The sequence below is a fragment of the Myotis nattereri genome (genome assembly GCF_964212035.1).
Source record: "Myotis nattereri genome assembly, chromosome: 6".
Classification (NCBI taxonomy): Eukaryota; Metazoa; Chordata; class Mammalia; order Chiroptera; family Vespertilionidae; genus Myotis; species Myotis nattereri.
Window position 1 is genome coordinate 17375088 of NC_138081.1, and position 22480 is coordinate 17397567.

The 22480-nt window shown below is 42.2% G+C and overlaps 1 protein-coding gene across 3 annotated transcripts in view; it reads left to right on the top strand.

Annotated features, from left to right (window-relative positions):
* Positions 1–7262: 7262 nt before the first annotated feature.
* Positions 7263–22480, top strand: part of RUNX2 (RUNX family transcription factor 2) — a gene marked incomplete at its 5' end in the record, with an annotated part of 119948 nt that continues 104730 nt past the window's right edge. For all 3 annotated transcript variants that reach the window (XM_081094250.1, XM_081094249.1, XM_081094251.1), the window contains 3 exons: positions 7263–7631; positions 16069–16225; positions 22089–22193. In XM_081094250.1, the coding sequence (XP_080950376.1) occupies positions 7263–7631; positions 16069–16225; positions 22089–22193 (631 nt within the window). The remainder of the gene's footprint in view (positions 7632–16068; positions 16226–22088; positions 22194–22480) is intronic.

Sequence of the window (22480 nt, forward strand, 5' to 3'; positions counted from 1 at the left end):
CCTAGGAAAATGATCTGGAAGAGAAATAATGACTTACAGGAATATGATTTAGGATCAGATCCAGCCCAACAAAAAGATAAATCATTTGAAGTCAAAGAAGAGAAAAGAGTCATTGCTTATAGAACTTGATCATGGCTAGATGGGAAGAAGGAAGTGCTTTCTCTGAGAAAAGCTTAGAAGCTTGGTTCAGGTAAGCACGGGGGCGGGGGGGGGGGGGGGCGGGTACCCTGGAGGAAGAGTTTCTGAATATGAAATGCCAAGGAGGGAAACACTTGGGATGGTTCCCTGGAACTACATCCCCTAGAACTAATAGGACCAAGCTGGATTCTTGGTATTTTTTTTTCCTCTTCTATTTTTCCTGCTTTTCCAGTTTGTAATTCAAATTTCTCATACGGTGCAAATTCTGATTTTGTCTTTGTTAGGTGATTTGAGAGTATTATGATTTACATTTCTCACCCTGATGGCAGGGTGTACGGTGGGAGGAATAGTTCAGGCCATCATCCCAAAGTCTAAAGTGAAGCTTTAGAATCTGAGTAGTGGGATTACAATTAGATAGCACCTTCCTTGATGTCTTATGAAAGCACATCCAAAAAGGATGGTGAGATTACTGCAGGAGACCTATAATTTTAGGATATTCTTAAATGTTTCATCAAAATATATTAACTTCTGCATTTCATATCCCACTACCTCTCAAAGGTCATTGCTACCACCACAGGACAATTGCCAACACCAAAATACCAAAGGGCTGCTTTGGGAAGATTAGTCTTATTTCTCTGACCTGTGGGTAATAAATTAGAACCTTAAAAAAAATCTTTCCATTAGCTTTGTTTTTTTCTTTTAAAATTTTATCTTTATTGTTTAAACTAAAGTATTACAGATGTCCCTTTTTTCTCCACATTGCCCCCCCCCCTCCCCAAATTAGAGCCTTTAAAGAAATTACATTGGTTTTTCAGGTAAATAGGATGTAATTTAGTAAGTTGGTCTTTTAGTCAAACACGGCATAAGTCATTTTAGTCGGTGCCATTCCTGAAGACCAATTTGACAGGTGCTCCATAAACGTGGTTCTGAAAGATCACATGTTGAACGTCAGCCTTTTTATGACAATGCTGCGCTCTCTTATAAATGCTTGAAAATGGCCCATGGGGATGCTAACCAGAACAACAAGGCAAGGTTTACAGTGCTAAGCCCTCCAATACAAACATTTCATCTCTTGTTACAGCCATGCAAATTATTATAGGTCCATTGACAAAGGGAAAAGTTTACTGAGCTTAAAACAAATCAGACAGTATTTAACTGTATAAAAAATTAAAATGGGAAACATGTCAGAAGGCTTTGGGATCACTTAGCTTATTAAGCTAACTGTCTGAAAAGTATATATAGGACTTGTGAAAATATTGTATTCCAGAAAATTCTTGGTAAGCTTGTTTATGCTGCTTGTGTAATCAATCTGTAAAACAGATGGAGTAAACCCATTAAAACTTTACCTGTTTTTTTCATGCTCAGACTACATGAAAGTTTTTTAGTCTTTTCTCATCTATGTAGTCAATGTGCTCCCACTATGAAGGGCAAAGGCAATGCTGACATAGAGAGACCTATATGACAACTGTTCTCCCCTCCCCCCCACACACACACTTTTTATTTATTTACTTATTTATTATTTTTTCTTTATTGTTGAAGGTATTACAAATGTCCCCCTTTTTTCCTCCATTCTAGCGCTCCCACCCTCCCCTCCTTGGGCCTTCACCACACTATTGTCTGTGTCCATAGCTTCTAAGTTTTTTGGTTAGTTAATCTCTTCCCACCCACCCACCCACCCACCCACCCCAGCCTTCGTAAGGAGCACATGAAAAAGCACGCCTCGTCCTTTTCTGTCTGTTTTGGCACATCCAAAATTATTAAGTGAAAAAGATTAGTCTACGTGATTAATGTTTTACACAGAAAAGAATAAGTTAAATGATGTATTTTTAATTTTTTGAGAACTTATCTGGACCTCATACACACTCCATCCCAATATCTTCTCTTAATATCTATTCCTTTCTGCTGTCCCATTCTGCCCCATCCTTTCACTTTAGGGCCTGGCTAACTTTTTCTATAAAAAAACAGATATCAAATATTTTAGGCTTTTCAGGCCATACAATCTTTGTCACACTATACAATTATGCTGTATTAAGGGAAGGCAGCTACAGACAATACATAAACACGTAAATATAGCTATGTTCCAAAAACACATTATTTATGGACATTGAAATATGAATTTTATATAATTTCAAGTCTCATATTCTTCTTTTAATATTTCCCTGGTACTTTAAAATACAAAAATCATTCTTAACTAGTGTGCCAGACAAAATAGACTTTAGGCTAGCTTTGGTCCATGAGCTGTATTCAGTATGACAACTCCTGGAGTGTTGGCAGTACTGCTTCTTCAAGGGCGAGGTATTCTTAATTCAATCACCGTCCAAAGGAAAACTCTCCAAAGATGGTTCTGTTTATAACGTTTTCCAATATTACACCTAAAACCTTTAGGGATCATCAATATGTCCATGATTTCCTATTGCACGTCTGAAAAGGTTATCCAACTTTAGCTGGTCCATTGAAAGCAATTTTAAGATTTTACAGTGACTTTCTCATTTTTCTTTTCTTTTATATCCTCACTGAGGCTATGTTCCTTTCACTGATGAGAGAGAGAGAGAGAGAGAGAGAGAGAGAGAGAGAGAGAGGAACATCAATGTGTCGAGGTATGAGAGAGAAACATCCATCAGCTGCCTCCCATAAGCGCCCCAACCGGGATGAAACCCACAACTTGGATATATGCCCTGACCAGGAATCTAACCCGAGACCCTTCAATGCATGAGACTGCTTAGCAACACCAGCCAGGGCAACGTTTTCACTTTTCATCAAGAAAAAAGTATATATAAAATAATGAGTAGGGCTTAGAAGATGAAACCTGAATGAAAGAAGCATGGGTTTTGTTCCCAATTTAGGGATTCAGTTCTTTGACTAAATAGCTTGATCATTTCACATCTCATTTACCAAATGTTGTTACTACACAGTGATATTAGGTGTTAAAGGACATGAAGGGGAAAATTATGTTTGTATCTTCTAAAGTAGCCACATTTTCAGAAAAATATGCTTGTTCTTTTTTTTGTCACAACATACAACAGAGAAGATAAATATTTCTGAAGAGGAATGCAGTGTTTGATTTGTTCCAAATACTTTGGTGTGAAGAAAATCTAAACCTGAGATCATGCAAACTACAGCACAAAATACTCAGATGTAAAATGTCCACGTTTTCCTATGTGCCTACTATTACCAGGAGGGGTTTGGTTTAGGGGGTCTGTAAAAATATTTTCTTCCTTTAAGTATAATGCTCTGAGCCAAGGCATCGTCAGTTCCAGGCCCAGTCAATTCCAACTGAAAGCGTGAATGTTCAGCAAGAGGACATTTTGGAAGACGACTGAAAATCTGCTGCGCCAGATACCTGAAATGCTGTGAGGGTATCTGGTGGAAAATTTCATTTCCACATTATAAATAACTGTAGGATATTTTAAGAGATCCAAGACTAGTAACTTCCAAGAGCTTGCTTATATTAGTTCCACTGAAATGTGAAGTGCAGGGGGGATGCCCAAGGAAGGCTTTAAAGGTGAATTACCAGATATGATTGGTTAAAATAAATAATTTACCATTGATTAAATTGCCCTAAAAATCCCTAGCCAAAGTATTCAACCGCTGAGGCCTGCATACCTTGCTGTCCACCAAGTAAATCAAAGGACAAAACAGCGACTGAGCAAGAGGGTCAGCCCCCAAATGATGACTGAAATCCAAAGAGCTCTGGAATATCTCGTTCAGAAAGGCTTCGTTTGGTTGCCCATAACTAAAATATTGATTGTTACTTAGCGTCTTCAAATTTTCTGGGAGTTCCCTGTTCTGTGGACTTCCTGAGATAAGGACAATCCCAGATAAGGTGGCGTATCAACTACTATGGTAGTTACTGAATTTCTGTCTCCCTTTGGCCACAGAAATAATACACTTCCTGTAACTTATTCCCTCCTTTGCAGCTGCCACACCTTTAAAACACACACACCACACACACACACACACACACACACACACACACACACACACAGAACAAGTCAGAAATCCTGGTTAGACAGTGGTGTAACATGCCCCAAATAAAGCGGCCCAGCTAAAAGGCAGAAAAAAAAAAAAGGCGAAAAGGAAAAAAAAAAAATCCACGTGTATGAGTTGTGTGGGTATGTAAGAGTGCGAGTGCGTGGCTGTTGGGGAGTGTGTGTCTGAGTGCTTGTGAGTGGGTGTAAGGTGGGAGAAATGGATGCAGCCTCGTCTTTACTATTCTCTTTGCGGGGAAAGCCGCTCCCCTCGCAGGTTGGCTGCCTTTGGCTGGGGCACCCGCTGCCCTGGTGCGCGCAGGCGGCGCGGTGCCCGGGGTTAGAGCTCTCCCCTGCGACGGAAAAGATAATTAAAAATCGCACGCGCTGCAGACAGCTCAGCTCTTCGCTGCGCAAGTGCGTCTCACGCCCCAGGGGCGGCGGGCCAGGAGGCCAGGAGACCCGGGCTGGTGTCACAGTGGGTGGCGCAGAATGCTTCTCGAAGTCTAGGAGGGTGGCCGGCGGCCCTGGGAAGGCCGAGGTGTCTGGAGGGACGAGGCAAGGGGACTCGCGTCTGAGGGGGCGGGGGTATTTTGGGGAGAAGAGGAAGGGCAGAGTGGTGTCCCCTGAATCCCCATCCTTACCCCGGTGAGGATGCACGCCTAGCCACCCTCCCCGTTTCCACCGCTCCCGCGGCTGGAAGCCCCTACACGGGAGGCGCATCTCTTTAGAGAGGCCAATCCGGTGTCCGAGTCACGCAACGACAGCCCTCCAAGTCCATCTTGCGCTTGAAATGGGTTCTGAATCGGCGACAGGCTCCAGGTCCCCTCTTCCGTACCCCCCGCCCCCAGACTCTCGAAGCTCTTCCAGGCCCCTTCAAAGGCGCGGACCCCAGCGCAGGCTCAGCGCTTTAACAACCGAGAGGGAGGGTCGTGGCCGGTCGCTACCCGGGTGAGAGAGGCGTTTATGCTGAGCAATAAAAACACCAATTAATGGGTAGTCAATTGTTTTGAATAAGATGGGGGTGGGGGTGGGGAGGGGATATCTATCAACTACCTTGCTTCCTTAGTACTCCGAGTTGGAGGCATTCTAATTTCTCATTTATTTATAAAACCACTTATTACTGTGTCAGCTCCCCTATTAGGAATCCCTGAAACTTTGACAACTGATGATTGTTTTTTTTGCAAACACGTTTTCAAACAGCTTTGGGGGGTTTAAAGGAGTTTGACAGTAAGCAAGGAGCGTAGCACCGCGCAACGTGGAGGGCAGCCGGCCTGGTGCCCCCTTCTTAGGGGTGCAAAAGCCTCAAGCGGATTTCCAGGCTTTTGCGGGCGCCGCACATTGTTGTATTTGTTTTGAAGGCTCAGAGTTTGAGGCTGGTCGGAGACACCCACGTGCTTCTGACTCTCATCAGCGTAATGATTGCCTCAGCCAGAGCCGTGTCTATATAAACCACAAAAACCTAATCATTAGAAATCCCAGCCTCCAAAAACCACATTTTAGGTAAAACTGCCGCTTTCCCCCCGTGCTCCTTCGTCTTCTCGACCACAACTTTTTTGGGGGATCCAAAGTCGCTTTTTAAACCCACATTGGGAAATAAATACATAAATAAATAGCCATCGAAGCATTTTGAATATTTTATTTTGTGTTTTTACTTTTTTTTTTTTCCTCCCTGGGAATGGTGGGAAAGAAAGTTAAGACATTCATTTTAGATGCAGAATCGACTTAATAAAAGATTGAAATTGATGGAAAACTGTTGGAGTTTCTCCCCAGCAAAGGTTTTTGCAACTTATTTTAATCACCAGGATGACAGTTTTCCAGTCCTTAAAAAAAAAACAAAACTCATCCTTGTTCTCTAGGAACAAGCTTGAATATAGAAGAAAAAAACGGTCCAGCCACCCACTTGAGTTTCTAAAACTATTTTGACGCGTGCACCCCCCGCCCCCATTTTTCGTGTCACTTAAAACAAAAAAACACCCAAACCCTGCAAAATCTTCTTCCCCCAGGGAGCCACTCAGGCAGCGGTGGGGGTGGGGTGGGGGAAGGGTGACGAGTGCTCAGAAGTCAGCACAGACACTCAAGAATTTTCCTTCCTCCTCTCCTGAACTTACAACGAAAAATACTGACAGTCAGATCAGCCGGCAGCTCTCTGGCGTCGCAGCTTCCACCTCGTCGGACCAAGAGGGGGTTCCTTGCCCTGGGGGCGGGGGGAGGCGGGGAGAAGCAAGAGGACGCGACCAGGCGAGATCCCCCAAGACCCGGGCGCCTCTGGGCTTCGGAAGCTGCGCTCGGCGTCCCGGGGGCTCCTTCTCGCGGCCGGCGGGCGGCGGCAGCGGCTGCGATTCGAACGCGAATGCTCCAGATCCGTTGCCCCGAGATCCGCTGCCCGAGACTTACCTCCTGGCACCTCGAAGCGCGAGGGTCAGGGGAGCTTTGCAAGTAGCAGGAGGGAGTGGACGCGAGGAGGTGGCGGTGAGAGGGAGAGAAGGGAAAGGAAGGAGCGGAGCCGGGAGCCTGGCGGGCAGCCGCCGCGGGAGGACTCCGAGCGCGCAGCCGGCGCGGGGGGAGCAGCGGCCGCGCGGAGGAGGCGGCGGCGGCGGCAGCAGCCCGAGCCCGCGGGCGGCGGCGCGGGCGCCGGCAGCTGGGTAGCTGCGCGCGGTGCGGCGCGGCGGTGGCGGGCAGCGCTCGACTATGCCGGTCCCGGGGCTGGATTGAAACCACTCGGCTCCACCGCTGGACTCAAGCTGGGAGGGGGCGCCAGCGCACCCAGGACGCTGTGCCCAAAGAGACCCCACGCTAAACTGCAAACTAAAGCCCCCCCCGCTCCCCCCCCCCCCCCCACCTCCCCGGGTCAAACACATTCCCGCACCCGGTCGCAGCTGCCACCCCGGGTGTTCCAAAGGCTCCGGCAAAGATCTGCGCCTCCCGGGTCTCCCCACCCGCCAACCTGATTGCACCGAATCGCTACCGCTGGCCCCCGTCAGACTTCGCCTGGCAGTCGGCTTCATCGAACTTGATTTCTCACCTCCTGAGCCCCATCACCTCCATCCTCATTCCCCCGTCTCGCCTCCACCCCCCCCAATTTCCTCCTCCTCGCCCCTCACTTCCACCCTCCTCCCCCTCCCCCGGCCACTTCGCTAACTTGTGGCTGTTGTGATGCGTATTCCCGTAGATCCGAGCACCAGCCGGCGCTTCAGCCCCCCCTCCAGCAGCCTGCAGCCCGGCAAGATGAGCGACGTGAGCCCGGTGGTGGCTGCGCAGCAGCAACAGCAGCAACAGCAGCAGCAGCAGCAGCAGCAGCAACAGCAGCAGCAGCAGCAGGAGGCGGCGGCGGCGGCGGCGGCGGCAGCGGCGGCGGCGGCGGCGGCGGTGCCCCGGTTGCGGCCGCCGCACGACAACCGCACCATGGTGGAGATCATAGCTGACCTCCCGGCCGAGCTTGTCCGCACCGACAGCCCCAACTTCCTGTGCTCCGTGCTGCCCTCGCACTGGCGCTGCAACAAGACCCTGCCCGTGGCCTTCAAGGTAAGAAGCTGCGGCTGCTCCCCGCCCCCGGCCGGGCGCCGCGGGACCTGCCCGCGGGCGTCTCCTTGACCACTGGGGCCGGGGCCCGGATACGGTCTAAGGCCTCCTACCTTGGAGGCTCAGACCCGAGGGACCCCGGATGGCCCCCTTGCTCCGGATCTCCCAGAGGGCTTGGGCGCAAGGACCCCGCACAGATCCTTCCCTCTCCCACCTGTGCCCGCAGCCACCACCTCAGTCCTTGTCCCCCTCAAGCCTCCTGGGCAAAGTTCTAACCCACTCCTCTGAGCCGCCCCCCGCCCCCCAGAGCCTCCAGGTGCCCACTCTTGGCGTCGCCACCCCGCCCCCATTTCCCAGGGGTGAGGATCCCCGGCACATTCCCCGGATCCCCGCGTCCTCCTCCCAGGGCATCCCGGCCGGCCCCTCCCCGGGATTCCTTCGTCCGGCCGAACGCCCCTCCGCCGGTCTAGGAGTCCCAGATCGGATCCGCTAAGTCTCAGCGGCCCCGGCCCATCCCGGGCTCGGGAAGCGGTGTTCCTGGGGTGACGACTCCGGGAGTTTGCGCCCAGGGCGGGGCGCCCGCTGCGGCGCGTGGGCCGCATTACCGGTGCCCCTAGAGGGTCGCAGGCGAACCTCGGACTCCGGGAGCATGTGAGGTGGGAGGCAGGACGGGGGGATTTGCCCGGCTTGCAGACTCGCGCCAGTTCCCTTGACCGGGAGGAAGGCGGGGCCGCCGGGGTCGCAGCGCGCGCCCCGAGGCGGGGGAGCCCGGGAATCGCGGGCGCTGGACCCTCGAGTGCGGGAGGCGCGGGCCAGCTGAGGGGGCGGGGGCTCGGGCCGCCTCTTCCCGCCGGGACTGCGCTCCCGCCTCGCCCAGCCTGGCGGGGACCAGGGAAACCTGGGAGATGCCTTCCGTTTACCAGCCTTGAAATCGGAGGTGAAATTTTGCGGATTTTCCTTATTACTGCTAAAGGACTCGGATCCCGAAGCTCCCTCCGGTTTCTGTAAGGTCGTGGGAGGCTCGGGCGGGTGGCCCGGGCGCAGAGGGAGCGATCCCGGGGTTTGGGAGCGCCCTCCGCGGCCTCCTCCGCCGCCGGGCCGTTAGTTGGAGGGCGGGTGTCCGAAGCGGGTGTCGCCGGCCTCGGCTCGGCAGGTTGAGGGTTGTAGGGTCCAGAACAGTAGCCTGATGGGTGTCAATAAAGCGACCCCGATGGCTAAGGCAGCCCTCGCCTGGGGGAGACGCGGAGCCCCCAGGGCGGAGCTGCGTGGAAGGGAAGCGGGTTCCTGGGCAGTCGCGGGACTAGACGCCGGGATGGAGGGAGACGGTGGAGCCATCCACGGAGAATAGCCTCCGAAAGCCGCTTCTGGTCCCATCTAGCCTGGACCCTTGGGCTCTGGGATCTAAGGAGAGCAGGGTAGCAAGGGCATGGGGTAAGGGGAAAAGAGGAGAAATCATGCCAGATTCTTCACTGTGGACCCTGGGGCCAACCTCCCAAGGGCCACTGGCAGTTCCCCGTTGTTGATTCGCCCCCATCCTCCCCTGTCCCCCCAGGCATCCGTTCAGATTCCATGTGTGGGTGGGGTGGAAAGAGAGGAGTCCAGGTCAATTAGAGCTGGTTATCTCCCTAGGTCTTATATCAGAACAGAAATCAGGATGGACGTTATGGAAAGGGGATGCTGCATTCTGGGGCAAGTTCCATTTTGCACTTGGCTCAAGAAATGTATGTGTGTGTGTTTTTAACCGTCCCATTTCTCCTTTTATAAACCATCCATTTTTGTAGGTTGTTTTCTTCTTGAAACACGAAAAGCTCAGAATATTGTAGAAATTTAAATTTCTGTACAGGAGATATATTCTACAATGTTCGTCGTCCATGGGCCCAGAATTTTCTAATTAGCCTTTATTTCTAGCCCTCTTCCCACCCAAAACCCCCCAAACACACACACAAAAAAACCTGTCTAATAAGCATATATATTGTCTCCACAATGCCACAAGTCAGGGTATGTGAAAATTTAAGGATAAGTGCCTGCATTTTTAAAGATAACATTTTAGATGTTTGATGGTCTGCATTCCGTTTGTTCTGCTAAACGTGTTTAAGTATAACTGTTTTGAACTGTTCTTTCATATTTATGGTGCTGAATTGATTTTGAACTTGAGTATTTTAGATAAAAGGATGTTTTTGGCATACAGATAGGATGCAATTTAGTTTGACCTATTGTCAGATTTTGGTTGCACTTAGGGCTCTGTGCCACCACCTTTTAAAAATTACTTTTGAAAAGAAATTGCTTTCTTTGCTATTAATCATATTTATTGTTAATTAGGGTGATTTTACTTGTAACCAGCAAACAAAGCCATAGTTAACACATGACCATACTAAAGGAAATATTAAATACATATTAACTAAAAAAGAAATGGAGCTAACCTAAAACGTGAACTCACATACCTGTGCTTAACAGAATTCAAATAGTAGGTGATAGCTGAGATCCTCTTAATATAGAAGTTTTGTCTCTGCTGAAAAGGAGGTGTAGATTTTTGGAACATCCAGATATAGACAACAATTTCTGTTTCCATCAGAGTGTTAGTAACAACAGACTCTCTTTACCTTTCTTTTGAGGTAAGAGCCTGTGAGCAGTAGGCTTTCTACACTTGCAACAAAAGCAAATACATCTGTAATGAAGAAATAATATGAAGAAGTTTTAAAAGTGATGGGAACAATTTGGCTATGATAGAGCCATATACAAAGTAAATTATAGTGTTATTGGGTAGATAACAGACAGGTAAATACTCTATCTTAAAACACACAGAGAACTGAATTGTTGAGAAATCTGATATTCAAATCAATACAATATTTATTGAGCCTGTATTTTATGTCTGTGATACTGAGCTCACCACTGTAGAGAATCAGAAATGAATTCAATGAACTGTGTCTTGATATGTTCATTTAAAATAGTGCTTCAAAGTGATATTAACAACATATTGTATTAAGTCCTAAGTAATGTGTTAGTGTTGTCCATCTGATCTTGTTCAGGGATTATACAGGAATACTTCATTTGTTGATACTCAACTCCAGCATACTTTAAAATATGTCAAGTTGTTTATCAGCATTGTATTTTTAACAAAGTTCTGCAGTTTTGAAATGTTCGGTCCTCCCAGGTGTCAAGGAAATGGAAATAAATATTTTTAACATTTCTTTCAGGTGTATCTCACCGAAAGCTTAAAATAGTTAAGACATACTATTAGAGAGCCCCAGGCCTTTCTGTCCTTGAAATTCTAGTGACAAAAAAGCAGTTTGCAAATTCATCACTTTAGTTAGTGGTCAGATAGAAAAAGAGAGAGTACGTCAACCCTGCATCCAGTAGCACCCTTGTAGTTAGGGGTCTGTCAGCATTTCCACTATGAAGCCTGGTGTTCAGGGTTCATAACTCAGTTGCTTTAAATAGCTTCAAGCTGAAACACTATGCAGAAATTTTAAGTCCAGATGTATATTTTAAAACTATAGTAAGCGCACAGTTATTGCGCTGTTTTAAGTTAGAGAACATTGCACTATATATTTACCAGTATCATATGTTTTTCTGGCAATGTTAAAGAAAACGCATTTTTAGATGTATGATCTATTACTCATAGTTAATTCTGTATGCTTAATGATAGCTTTCAGTATTTGTCATAAGTAGGGTTTCAAAATGATGGAGCAATTTCTAGCTGAAAATAATTTTTTTGACATAATTGGCCTATTTTCAGAAACAAATATGCAACTAATAAACAGTTGACACTAGTGAGTTGTATTTTCCTTATATATTTAATGATCAGATTTTTATGTTTGTGTCTTTTTAATATAAATATACCTAAACAAAGAAAAACAGGTTATTAAGCCGGTTAATACCTTATTATGCCTACCATGAACCGTTATGCAAAATTATATAAATCACAATAGATTTCAAGTTGTGTGAAGATAGACACATTTTTGTGTTATACCTTTAAATACAATCCAGTTACTTAAAGTTAAAAATGTTCGGATTGAACATATGAAACTTACTGATAAAGTAATTGAAATAAAAACTTTCAGATGGAAAACAAATATTAAAAAAATGTTAGAAAACTTACATTTGAAAACAGGCATGACAAGATATCTTTCATTATATTTTCCCTTTGTCATTGCTGTGTTCGTATCCTTTCAAAAAATTTTCAGAATATCCATTGTTAGATGATCTAAACCAGCTTAAAACATGGCACATATATTCCTGGTTTAAATTGGAATAATTTTAACCAATTTCCTCTTTGACAAATATTTTAAAAATTATGAAATGATACTTTATATTGTATTTACTTTTTTTTCTCTACAATTCAATGGTTGTTCCTAAATTCTAGGTTAAACTTGAAAAATTAACTGTAATATTTGTGAAAGTTTTTGATAGTTTATTTAAAGTTATCTTTAGATAATTACCATAGGATTAAAATTTTTCTTGTTGCAACTATTTCCTTACCTTGCTTTTTATTCCAAAGAAAGATTTGATCAGATTCTATCTTGAAAAATAATTATATTTCAATTTTCCTGCAAGTACAACATGCCAGATCATATTGGTCTGTAAGAGTAATTGATTAGTTAAGACTAGACTTCTGTTCATGGAAATGTAATGGGCAATTTTTATTTCCGTATAATAAGACCACAAAAACAATTTTAAGAGTCTGAGTTAATTCTCCATTGCTCCTCTTTCAGAGTAATTTACAGATTTAGTCATAAGGAATCTTATACAAAATTTCAGTAGTGTTTCTAGAGTTAAAGAAATACCCTTTATTTTGTACAAGCTGCGTATCATGTGATTTAAATACTGGTTATAGTGAGGTGTGCTAAATAAAGGAACTTCTTTCTCAAGTCTGAAATGTCAGGACGTAAAATTACTTCTCTTTCCCATGAAGTTTCTTAAATTTGTAGAATTTATGTTTTAAAAACACTTAAAAATGTAGTTGTTAAGGTTTCATCACAAATTATTCTTTGTAGAACAGAACTTTTGTATTGGGTAGCACGGAAATAAATTTTAATGTGTGCTTACTCCTAACTGGTTAAGGAGCAATTTTTGTCTGCTCTCTCTCTGCCCCTTAAAATGTTTTCCATTGCTTGGGTTTGGTACAGATGAAATGTGCAAAAATTTCTTGATTCTTTTGGTTTTCTTTTAGATAAACATAGTTGAAAATCTTCAAGAGAAACTTTTTAGCTTCAGAAATCTACTATAAAAAAATCTCAAACATATAATTTCCCTTCTGACTGATATAAACTCAAATACAGTACTCCCTTCCCCCTTTTCCCCTCAGAAAAACATTAGCCAATGTGATTTGGTAGCATATATAGCAGAAAAAAAAAATAACCCAACATATTTAACCATTAAAATAGAGTTCAGCCATAACAGGAAAAGTTGTCACTATATCATTTTAGTTAGCATTTTTTTTTTTTTTTTAGGCCAAGTTCTAAGCCTCATAGAAGACTCACAATTTGTGATTACCTATTTGTTTTCTTATTAAATATAATACGTAAGACATACCAGTATTTAATATGGTCATTATTATGCTGCTTAAGCAAAGTAAAATGGATTTATGTATTGCACTCTTAGGGATCTGTTCTTTCATATTTTCCCATATTGAATCAATTTTCCTTTTCTTCTAACTTAAAAAAAACACAAAACCCATTATGTTAAAAATATGCAGTAAAATAATAATGTCCCAGAGCTCTTGAAAATCTTCATATCGGGGCAGATTTCTTTACTTTCTTCTGAAATTTAGCCAGACTGGAGTGAAACCCATCAGCAGTTATCCTTTATCTTTCAACAGCAACAAAAAGCATCCCAGGACATGAAGAATTACATATTCAATAGAATCCTTTAAGGATGCTCATAAGTAAAAGCCTGTATTTACCACATAGCAGACTTGGAATAGAAGCGAGCCTCCTCATCTTACAAAAAGTACATCATTATAATTACAGTCTATACTTATGTAGTTTCTTCTACATTTTACAGACTTAAAAAAGTTATTTCCAATTTATATTGGAAAACTGTGGTTCCTGGAGATGAAGTGACTTGTATGAGATCATAGCAGAGGTGGGGAAAAAGTGGGGCCTCCTGAGTTTTGGTGCCTTCATTCTCTTCTAAACAGTACAACTTTTCTGCCTTCATTAATACACTTACTGGTTCCATATTTACTTTGACATAGCATGCCACACACACAGCAGGTGTTAAAACGCAATATGCTGAGTGTAAAAAATGTCAAACGTCGCGATGAATCCTGGCAAACATAGTCAATTATTTCAGTATTTTCAGAATGTTCACATTTTTGGCATTGTGAGTTTGAAAAATTGAAAAGCATGTTGCCCCCATCAGCAATACAGCAGTACCTAGAGAGCCGGTGGCCGCTTGAGGCACCAGATCAAGTATGCAGGGCGGAAGTCGTGTTCTCAAGGCATTTACCCTGGGTCAGGGACTCTTCTCAGATTGAAGAGAGTAACCATATACTGTGAGTAAAGGGTCTTTGGCATGATTCCCCCTCCCCTGGGATGGAAAAAGTTGTCAGAAAACTAGTTTGGAGCAAGGGCACATTGCCTCTAGTGAGGCGTGCTGACTCAACCTTTAACTGGGTCTCTCAGCGTTTTACCGGGTAGCCTCACAGACTATTGGCTGTGGAACATGATGCTTTTTTTTTTGGTGCTCTTTAATTTATTTCAAAGATATTTATCAAACACTATTTGCCAAGCAGTTTTGGGAATTGGGCATATAGTACTGAACAAGACAGATAAAGGCCCTTCCCTCTTACAGTTTTCAAACTAATATAAATCTGGACTTCTAGGAGCGAGTCTCACAGTTTTGGGCTAGTGTATGCAAAGGAGTAGAAACATGATTAATATATGCACATTGAAATGAGGATCATTTGAGCACAGTGGAATGCTGTGGAAGTGGGCTTTGTGATTTAAGGAAAGCTCTAGGATTTTAAACTGAATAACAAAGTGCTAAAGAAGGAATGGAATTGAAAAATAGCCTAAGAAAAAAGTATGTGTAAAAAAATATATTGACAAGTTTTTTTTTTTTGTTTTGTTTTGTTATGTTTCTCCTCCACCCCCACCTCCCGGGCTGAAGCAGAGGATAGCGTTAAGGAGTATTGGGTTAGGGTTCATGGGTAGGGGAAATTAAGCCCCAGAGTATAGTTACAGTGTCTGTTTTATCATAGTCTGAGAAATCTGCTTTGATGAGAGCAAGTACAAGTTGTATTGGGAGCAGGGAATTAAATGCTTAGATTTGCCCTTACAGAAATCTTGACAAAAGAGGGAGTAGCTCTAACAGTAGGAGAATAGAGGAATGGGATATTTGCCAAAGAGGCAAGCACATATGGATGTTAATGTCAGAGAGTGAGGAAGAGATGGAAATAATCTGACTATAGGATCCTGGAAGTTAGTTGAGAGAAAGGGCATCATCAAAGGTCAGTGTCCAGGTAATGGATTAAGAGCATTGTGTTTTATACGTGACAGCAAGGGCTCTGCGCCAGCACTCCCTTACCAGGTTCCGTGTTAATCCGAGTTAGCTGACCCTGGTTAAAAGTGGGATCCCTCGCCTTGGAGCAGTGAAAATGTTTATTAGCCTCAAAGACTGATTATGCTGGGTCCTTATTTGCCTGATTAATCTGCCAAAGGTTAACTGTTGAAGGTTAAGGAGGCGAATGTGTCATTCCAAGATGTCAGATGGGAAAAAGACAGAACAGAAGTGTTTTTTCTGTATATACCACTCATTTGTCAGGCATCGTTATCAGCCTGTTTTACTTCTTTATGCTGGACCTAGACTTTATGCTTCTTGGTGACTTTGTATATCCCACCGAATCCTAGCAGAGTGGACATTTAGTAACTATTTGCAGTATGATTAACAGTAAGCACATCTAACCCAAAGTAAGGAGATGAAATGTAGTCCTGGATACCACACCATGTTTAGGCTCCCATATAGTCAGGAGCTCCGAGGTTTCACCTAAATGTCATCTCCCATCGGGCCGACTAGACTTTCCTTTTTAGCCTGTGACCGGGATGAGACCACACCTCAGGCTGCTCCTGGCTGCAGACAGGCGGTGCCTTAATATGCACAAAGCAATCTGCAGATGGGGCATCAGCCTGCCTTCTGTGGCATAATTCCTATGGACAACCTAACATGGGGATTCAATAAAAATGTACATATATTTGGTGAAGAATGCAACAACAAATGAAGGAAACCCTTGCCTGCCTTTGAAATGGGTGGACCCTGCAACATTGGTCTGTTTGAAGTGGCATCCTAGCCCATATGCAGATGCTTCGTTTCTGCCTGCCATGACTGGACAAGAGCACCAAGTCCTGATAAAACACATCACTCGCCATGAGCATATCTTCTCAGTTTTTAAGCTTTCCTGATGTGCCATTATTGCTGCTGTGTTTCCTATTTTATGTAGGTGGTAGCCCTCGGAGAGGTACCAGATGGGACTGTGGTTACTGTCATGGCGGGTAACGATGAAAATTATTCTGCTGAGCTCCGAAATGCCTCTGCTGTTATGAAAAACCAAGTAGCAAGGTTCAACGATCTGAGATTTGTGGGCCGGAGTGGACGAGGTAGGTCTCTGATTTTTAATATTAGTAATGGAATAAACACATTAGGATCCTCTGAGGACATGTGGACTAGTCTGTATACAATTCAGCACCCTCTTCTACTGAACTGAGTTACTGAAGGTTTTAACTTAAATATGTCCAGATGAAGTGGAGTGTTTTTCTGAGTACTCAGGCCTTTTTCATTTGTTTTATGATATTGAATATTCAAACAGGGTTTTCAGAGAACTCTTTCCTAATTTCATTGGGTGTGAGCACATAAGGTGGAGAGAAGAACAGTTGGAGGTTCAAGCTATGAATTATGAGGAGCCAAATAACTGAGTAAATTTAGTGGCAAAGGGGAAAGAAAAAGGAATGCATTGGATCAATTTCCTCATAATATCACTTTTGCTCTAAGTGGTAGCAAGGACAGTTGGTATGCTGCACTTCACTTATCACACATGTTACCTCTGTATGAGTTAATTTATTCTTATGATAAAACCCTTTAAAAATCATAGTTTATTTTTAAACAAAAGGCTTTTCATTTGAATAAATGAATAATGTGTTACTTGTGTGAGAATGACTATATAGTCGCCTAGACAGATGAATGATCAGGACTTGAAATATTTCCACATTATTTAAGGGTCTACACCATCTGAATGCTAATATTCAAATGTTAGGAATCCTTTAAAAAGATCATAAAATAGAAAATAATCCCTTATTTTATAGGAATGTTTTTTAAAAAGTCTCTAAGGAAACTGATTTTTGGCTTTATTTACTTACTGTATAGAGAGACTTTTAATAGTCATTCTTTAGAAGTATTATGTTCATTTATTTATTTATTGAATCTAATATTTCCATTTTAAGTATTTCAATAATAAGAGAGAAAATAGACCACTTCAGGATTAAGGTGAAATAAATTATAAAGACCTATAGAGTTACTCCAACCCAGGTTTGAATTAGGAAATGAGAAGCATCAATTTTTTCAATCATGTTCAGTAATTGCTCTTTAGTTTGGATCAGATGTCAAATTATTACCATTGTAAAAACTTGATAAGGGAAATTCAAGCAAGACTGTTTCCGATGAGTAGTTTTAGTTTACTTTCTAGGAACAGGGCCAAGAAGTTGTACTTTTTAACTTAAAATAAAATGATGCATGCTAATGAGATACTGTCACTGAAAGTTTGAAATGAAATGAAGCTCAGGTTGTTTGAAATGAAATGAAGCTCAGGGCCTATGGTAGGTAGAATCAAAATTAAAGGGGTTATTTCTGCATCAGGGTTAGTTTACTTTCATTAAAAAAAGGCACTTCCTCTCTCACTATTGACTGATTAGGTGTGAAGTGTGTACGTGTATGTGTTCATTCTTTTTGTTCCCTCTCTCTTTCAGTTATTGGTGCAGGTCCACAGCACCATTAAGCTTTTTTTTTTTTTTTCCTAGTAAGAATCAAGAAAGATTTGACCATGATGATATACCTGTATGCTCTGAAGTACATTGTTCTTCTTATGTAATGTGATTTTGTTGTTAACTAGAGTAATGAATTTCAGTATCTCAAAGATTGGGCATTGTACTTTTTTTACTTTACAGATTCAAGCTAGTGCTTTCATTTATCTTGCTTTTGTATTATGTGGATGCTGCATAACTTTTCTCTGATCAGTTTGAGTAGAAACTATGGCAAAGTGATAGTGTACTTTGTAAACCCTCAACATATTTATTTAAGGAACTTCAAAGAGAAACAAAGGGTGTGCACTGTTTTACTATATTGGCTTTCTGAGTTTTGGCTGGTTTCCCAAATAGCAATTTTTATATTTAAAAAAAAAAAAAGACAGACTTAACTGCTTGCAGACTTTTCACGCATGGAAGATGAAGAAAGCTTCTTTTGATGAAGTGTAATTATGTCCAAACAGAGCTGACCCCCTCCCCCTATATTTCTTATGATCTTAACTGAAGAAAGTAGGATTTTTCCTTTGAAGCAGCCGGGACTTGGTGGAGGATCTGAAATGCTACAGTCTGCTGCCAGAGGCAGGATGGAGAAATTGGTCCAGACTTGTCTTTGAGACTTAGATGGGGAGTGGGGGGAGCGGGTGGAGAGAGAAAGAAAAATTGATTTATCACTAATAATAGATTTTTATATCTCTACATTAACATTATATGAAAGGAAACAGTAATATCGAGCTGAAATGAAGAGTGAAATAGGACAGAGAACATTGATAAGGGATACCACTCTTTGGGGAGAAAAAAAAAAAAAGGTCAGTTTTTCGGTGGCAGGAAGCTCTTTAACCTGCCTGTGTACCTGACCTGCTTTCTAACAGACTCTTTCTAGCTTCCTCTTTGATTTTCACACTTCTGTATTTCTCTTAAGTTATTAAGTCTGGATCAGCATGCTGCTACCACTGTTATTTTCCCCCAGCTATTTAAACATTTCTCTTTTCAGTAGCATTTGAAAAATAACACCAAGTTCCCCAAATTATTATAGTTTTTCTTTCCACTGGTAGAAATAAAAACTCTCAGAAATTGAAAACCAGTTTTGGATTTATCAAGGCGTCATATCACTACTTACTTTGGCTTTATGGGTTAACTCATGACCACAACTTCTGGAAGTGCTTTGGAATAAAAGTAGAGCATCAGTGAAACAGTTAGGAGTGGCTTATGTGTTCTCCTTGTCTTTTGTATTTTAAACAGAAGAATGTAAGCTGCCTTGGGTCCTTAAGCTTTTTTGATGTGCATCCTCACTTTGGACATCAAGCATGCTGCTTTTAATTTTCAAGCATTCTAAAAAGCACCTATGGTATACAGAGCCTGGGACTTTGTCAATTTAGGCTGCAATCCCAGCTTACAGTCTCAGCCCTCCTGCTGACTGTTCCTGACAGCCCCTCAGGTTAGGTTGGAATTGACTTTTAATGGCAGTTCCTATGTTTATTTTAGAAAGAAATATATGAATGATACAGTAAGAGCCTGCATTTTAAAGTAGGAGCCTGAATTTTTATCATTTATAGAAAGTGATAAAAAGTGGGATTTGGAAAAAGTTTTTTTTAACATTAAGGAAATAATAAATACATAAACACTTGACTTAGGAAATGTATTATTATTTATAAGGTGGAGAACCAATTACCTAGATGGGTGGTAGTTTCTGGAGCACTACCTTCATGTTCTTCCTGAAGGAGCACAAAGAAGGGGAAAGAACCTCCTTGATTTTTGTTTTAGTTGTTAAAGTACACCTTGATCCTTAGGATTTGATTTTAGAAGACTGTAGTCATTTCCTCCTCCCAAGCCCACTTCTTTTAAAAAGAGGTCTTCATAGAAAACTGGTTCCACTTTGAACATTTAGATGCTTTATCCTTACAGAGTGAATTCTGTATTTGGCTTTTGTCCCTCCATGAGGTGTTTCTCTGAATTTGGGATCAGCATCAATGACGTTTAACATCCTATGTAAGTTCCACAGGTCTCAAATGGAAATATTCTCAGAACCAGTTGAAATAAATACATGGACAGTAGCTCTAGCAGGTTATTTACAGACGTTAGAGACACTTGGGATATATACTAGTACATCCTCGATATGTTGAGATTAGCCAGGGATGACAACTACTTTCCAAGAGATGCAGTTCTGACTCACAACCATTGATATAACCCAGGATGGCATCTTTTTATGGTTTCATGTAAATTAACTTTCGGGCCTAGGGAGTCCGCCGTTCACTCCTCCAGACAGATCTCCCCATTGTGTTGAGGTCCTGACCTGGATCCAGTGGCTTTCTATTCAACTTTCTAATCTTGATTTCTGTGGGTTTTAAGTTTTCTGTAACTAGCTTAGACTCTTATTCTTCTGGTTAGTTTTAATGTATATAATAAATCCTGTTCTCTAATGAGATAATTAAACCACTTACACCCATGTAACATCCAGTATGTAATAATGAGCTATGATATATTAATGACACTAAGAATAGATGCTTTCATCATCTTGGCCAAGATAGGGTGTTAGTAGATTTATATTTACTGTTTCTTGGTCTTATAGAGTATATTGGGACACATGTAGAAATAAATTACCTATTAATTTTTTTTAATATTTTCTGGCAATGTTAAAAAGAAGAGCATTCATTATTGGGTATGGAAGAACTAGGTTCAGATTCTGACTTTTCCCACTTATTAGCTGTGTGGGTAAATGACTAAAGCCTCTCTGAGCTTCATTTTTTTTTTTTCATATGTGAAAAGAAGGTGATAAACTTAACTGATAGGATCAAATGAGGTCATGTGTATGAACCTGGCACTTCATAGGTTTTTAATCAATATTCATCTTCCCCTTCCTTGCATTCCTGTGTTTTCTTTCTCCCCCCCCCCCTTCTCTTGGGTATAGAAAAGTATAGCTAAAGAGACTTAAAACTATATATCCTGAGTAACAAATGATGTGTGTCTTAAACATATTTTAGGAACTTATATGGTTTGGGTTGAAAAGAAAACCCATTCACTAGACTTGACAGTCAAAGACCTGTTCCACATTAAGCCTTGTATATAACCTGTTCCATATTAAGCTTTGAAAAGATTGCATTAAACTTTGCATTGATACATATTGTTTCAGATTTGTGTTTTGATTTAATACCCTCAGCTTTCAGTAAAGGGAAAAAACAGTCTCTGACCAAAAAACAAAGCAAAGCAAAATGAGCTTTTTAAAGGTCTGTTATAGACCAGGCTAAATGAATACTCTGGCCTGAGATTGCTGAATGTTTTATTGAGTCACTGTTTCACGCCCACCTTTTCCTGTCTTGTAACAGTTTGCAGTTTTGACTATCTGACATGACTAACCGTTGCAAATCTAACTGATTACAACTGTCAGTGGGTCTGTGTAACAGAGTCTGGTATCCTCTGCTGGAGAAAGAAAGAAGCCCTAATCTGCTACCAAACTTTTCCCTGTCTTTCCCCCTCCATTCATCACTTGTAGTTCATTAATGAGAAACATCAGATGTAATATTTCCATGAAGCACACCCTCTGCTAAAAGCAAAACTTCATATTTATATTGGGAGGTGTCCTGTACGTTTAGCAAAAATAAGTCACTGTCAGGGAGTTATTTGAAGATTTAGCAGCAAGGATGTATGTTAGGGGAGGGGTGGGCAGGGAGGAGAAAATCTTTGTTCCAGTAATGATGAAATCATCATACCACAGGCACATTAAGGCCAGTACAGGAGACACTGGCTCCTGTTAAAATGATTCCCATAAGAACCTTCCTCTTTCATCTTCTTATTGTAGTGCAGTTGAGCAAATGAAATGCTAAAGCCATGTGAAGTAAATAACATAATCAACAGTGATTTACTATTGTTCTCTCAAGGGGTCATGACCTAATCCTAAATAAAGACTTCTAAAATTGTCTGTGCTTGGATGTGTTCCTGATGTTGGAGAAAACTGAAAGGAAGAGAACCTCTTCAAGTGGACCAGGGTTTTTGTTTTCATTACAACTATTGCTACTGAGCAGGTTTTCCCTTTCTTTTCTTTTGTTTTCCTTCCTTCCTTCCTTCCTTCCTTCCTTCCTTCCTTCCTTCCTTCCTCCCTCCCTCCCTCCCTCCCTCCCTCCCTCCCTCCCTCCCTCCCTCCCTCCTTCTTTCTTTCTTTCTTTCTTTCTTTCTTTCTTTCTTTCTTTCTTTCTTTCTTTTCTTTCTTTTTTTAGATTGGAGCTGCCTTGTATGGTACTACAATGAAGATGAAGCTCTCAACACTCAATGAGTTCACTAACTTCCTAGAGTGGCCATCAAAGAGATTCTATCTTAGAATAAGGCGTCTTATTTGTCTTTGTTTCATTACCAACTCAGAGATAACTTAAATGAAGTTTGGACATCTGTGCTGTTATATTGTCATCAGTATTATCTTTTTATACTCACCATGGATTTTTCTCTTTTACACCTGCAGGCAAGAGTTTCACCTTGACCATAACTGTCTTCACCAATCCTCCCCAAGTAGCCACCTATCACAGAGCTATTAAAGTTACAGTGGATGGACCCCGGGAACCCAGAAGTAAGTCCTTGCCTTCCTGTTGGAAATGGTAATAGAGTTTGCACAGACCCTTTGAGGAAATTATCCCAAATAAGGTAGTGCTACTTCCATGTAAACAGTTTCTTTGTGAAGTTTACTATCTGCATGTATTTTTAGTGAGGGACAGTTAGTACAACTTCACAGATAGTAGAAAAAGAAATTATACTCTTAACCTTTGCCACAAAATTGCTAAGGCCTACATAACTTTGAGAAATGAGTAACTATTTTCTAAGAGATTCTACTCATCCACTGTACCCACTAGCCAGGGC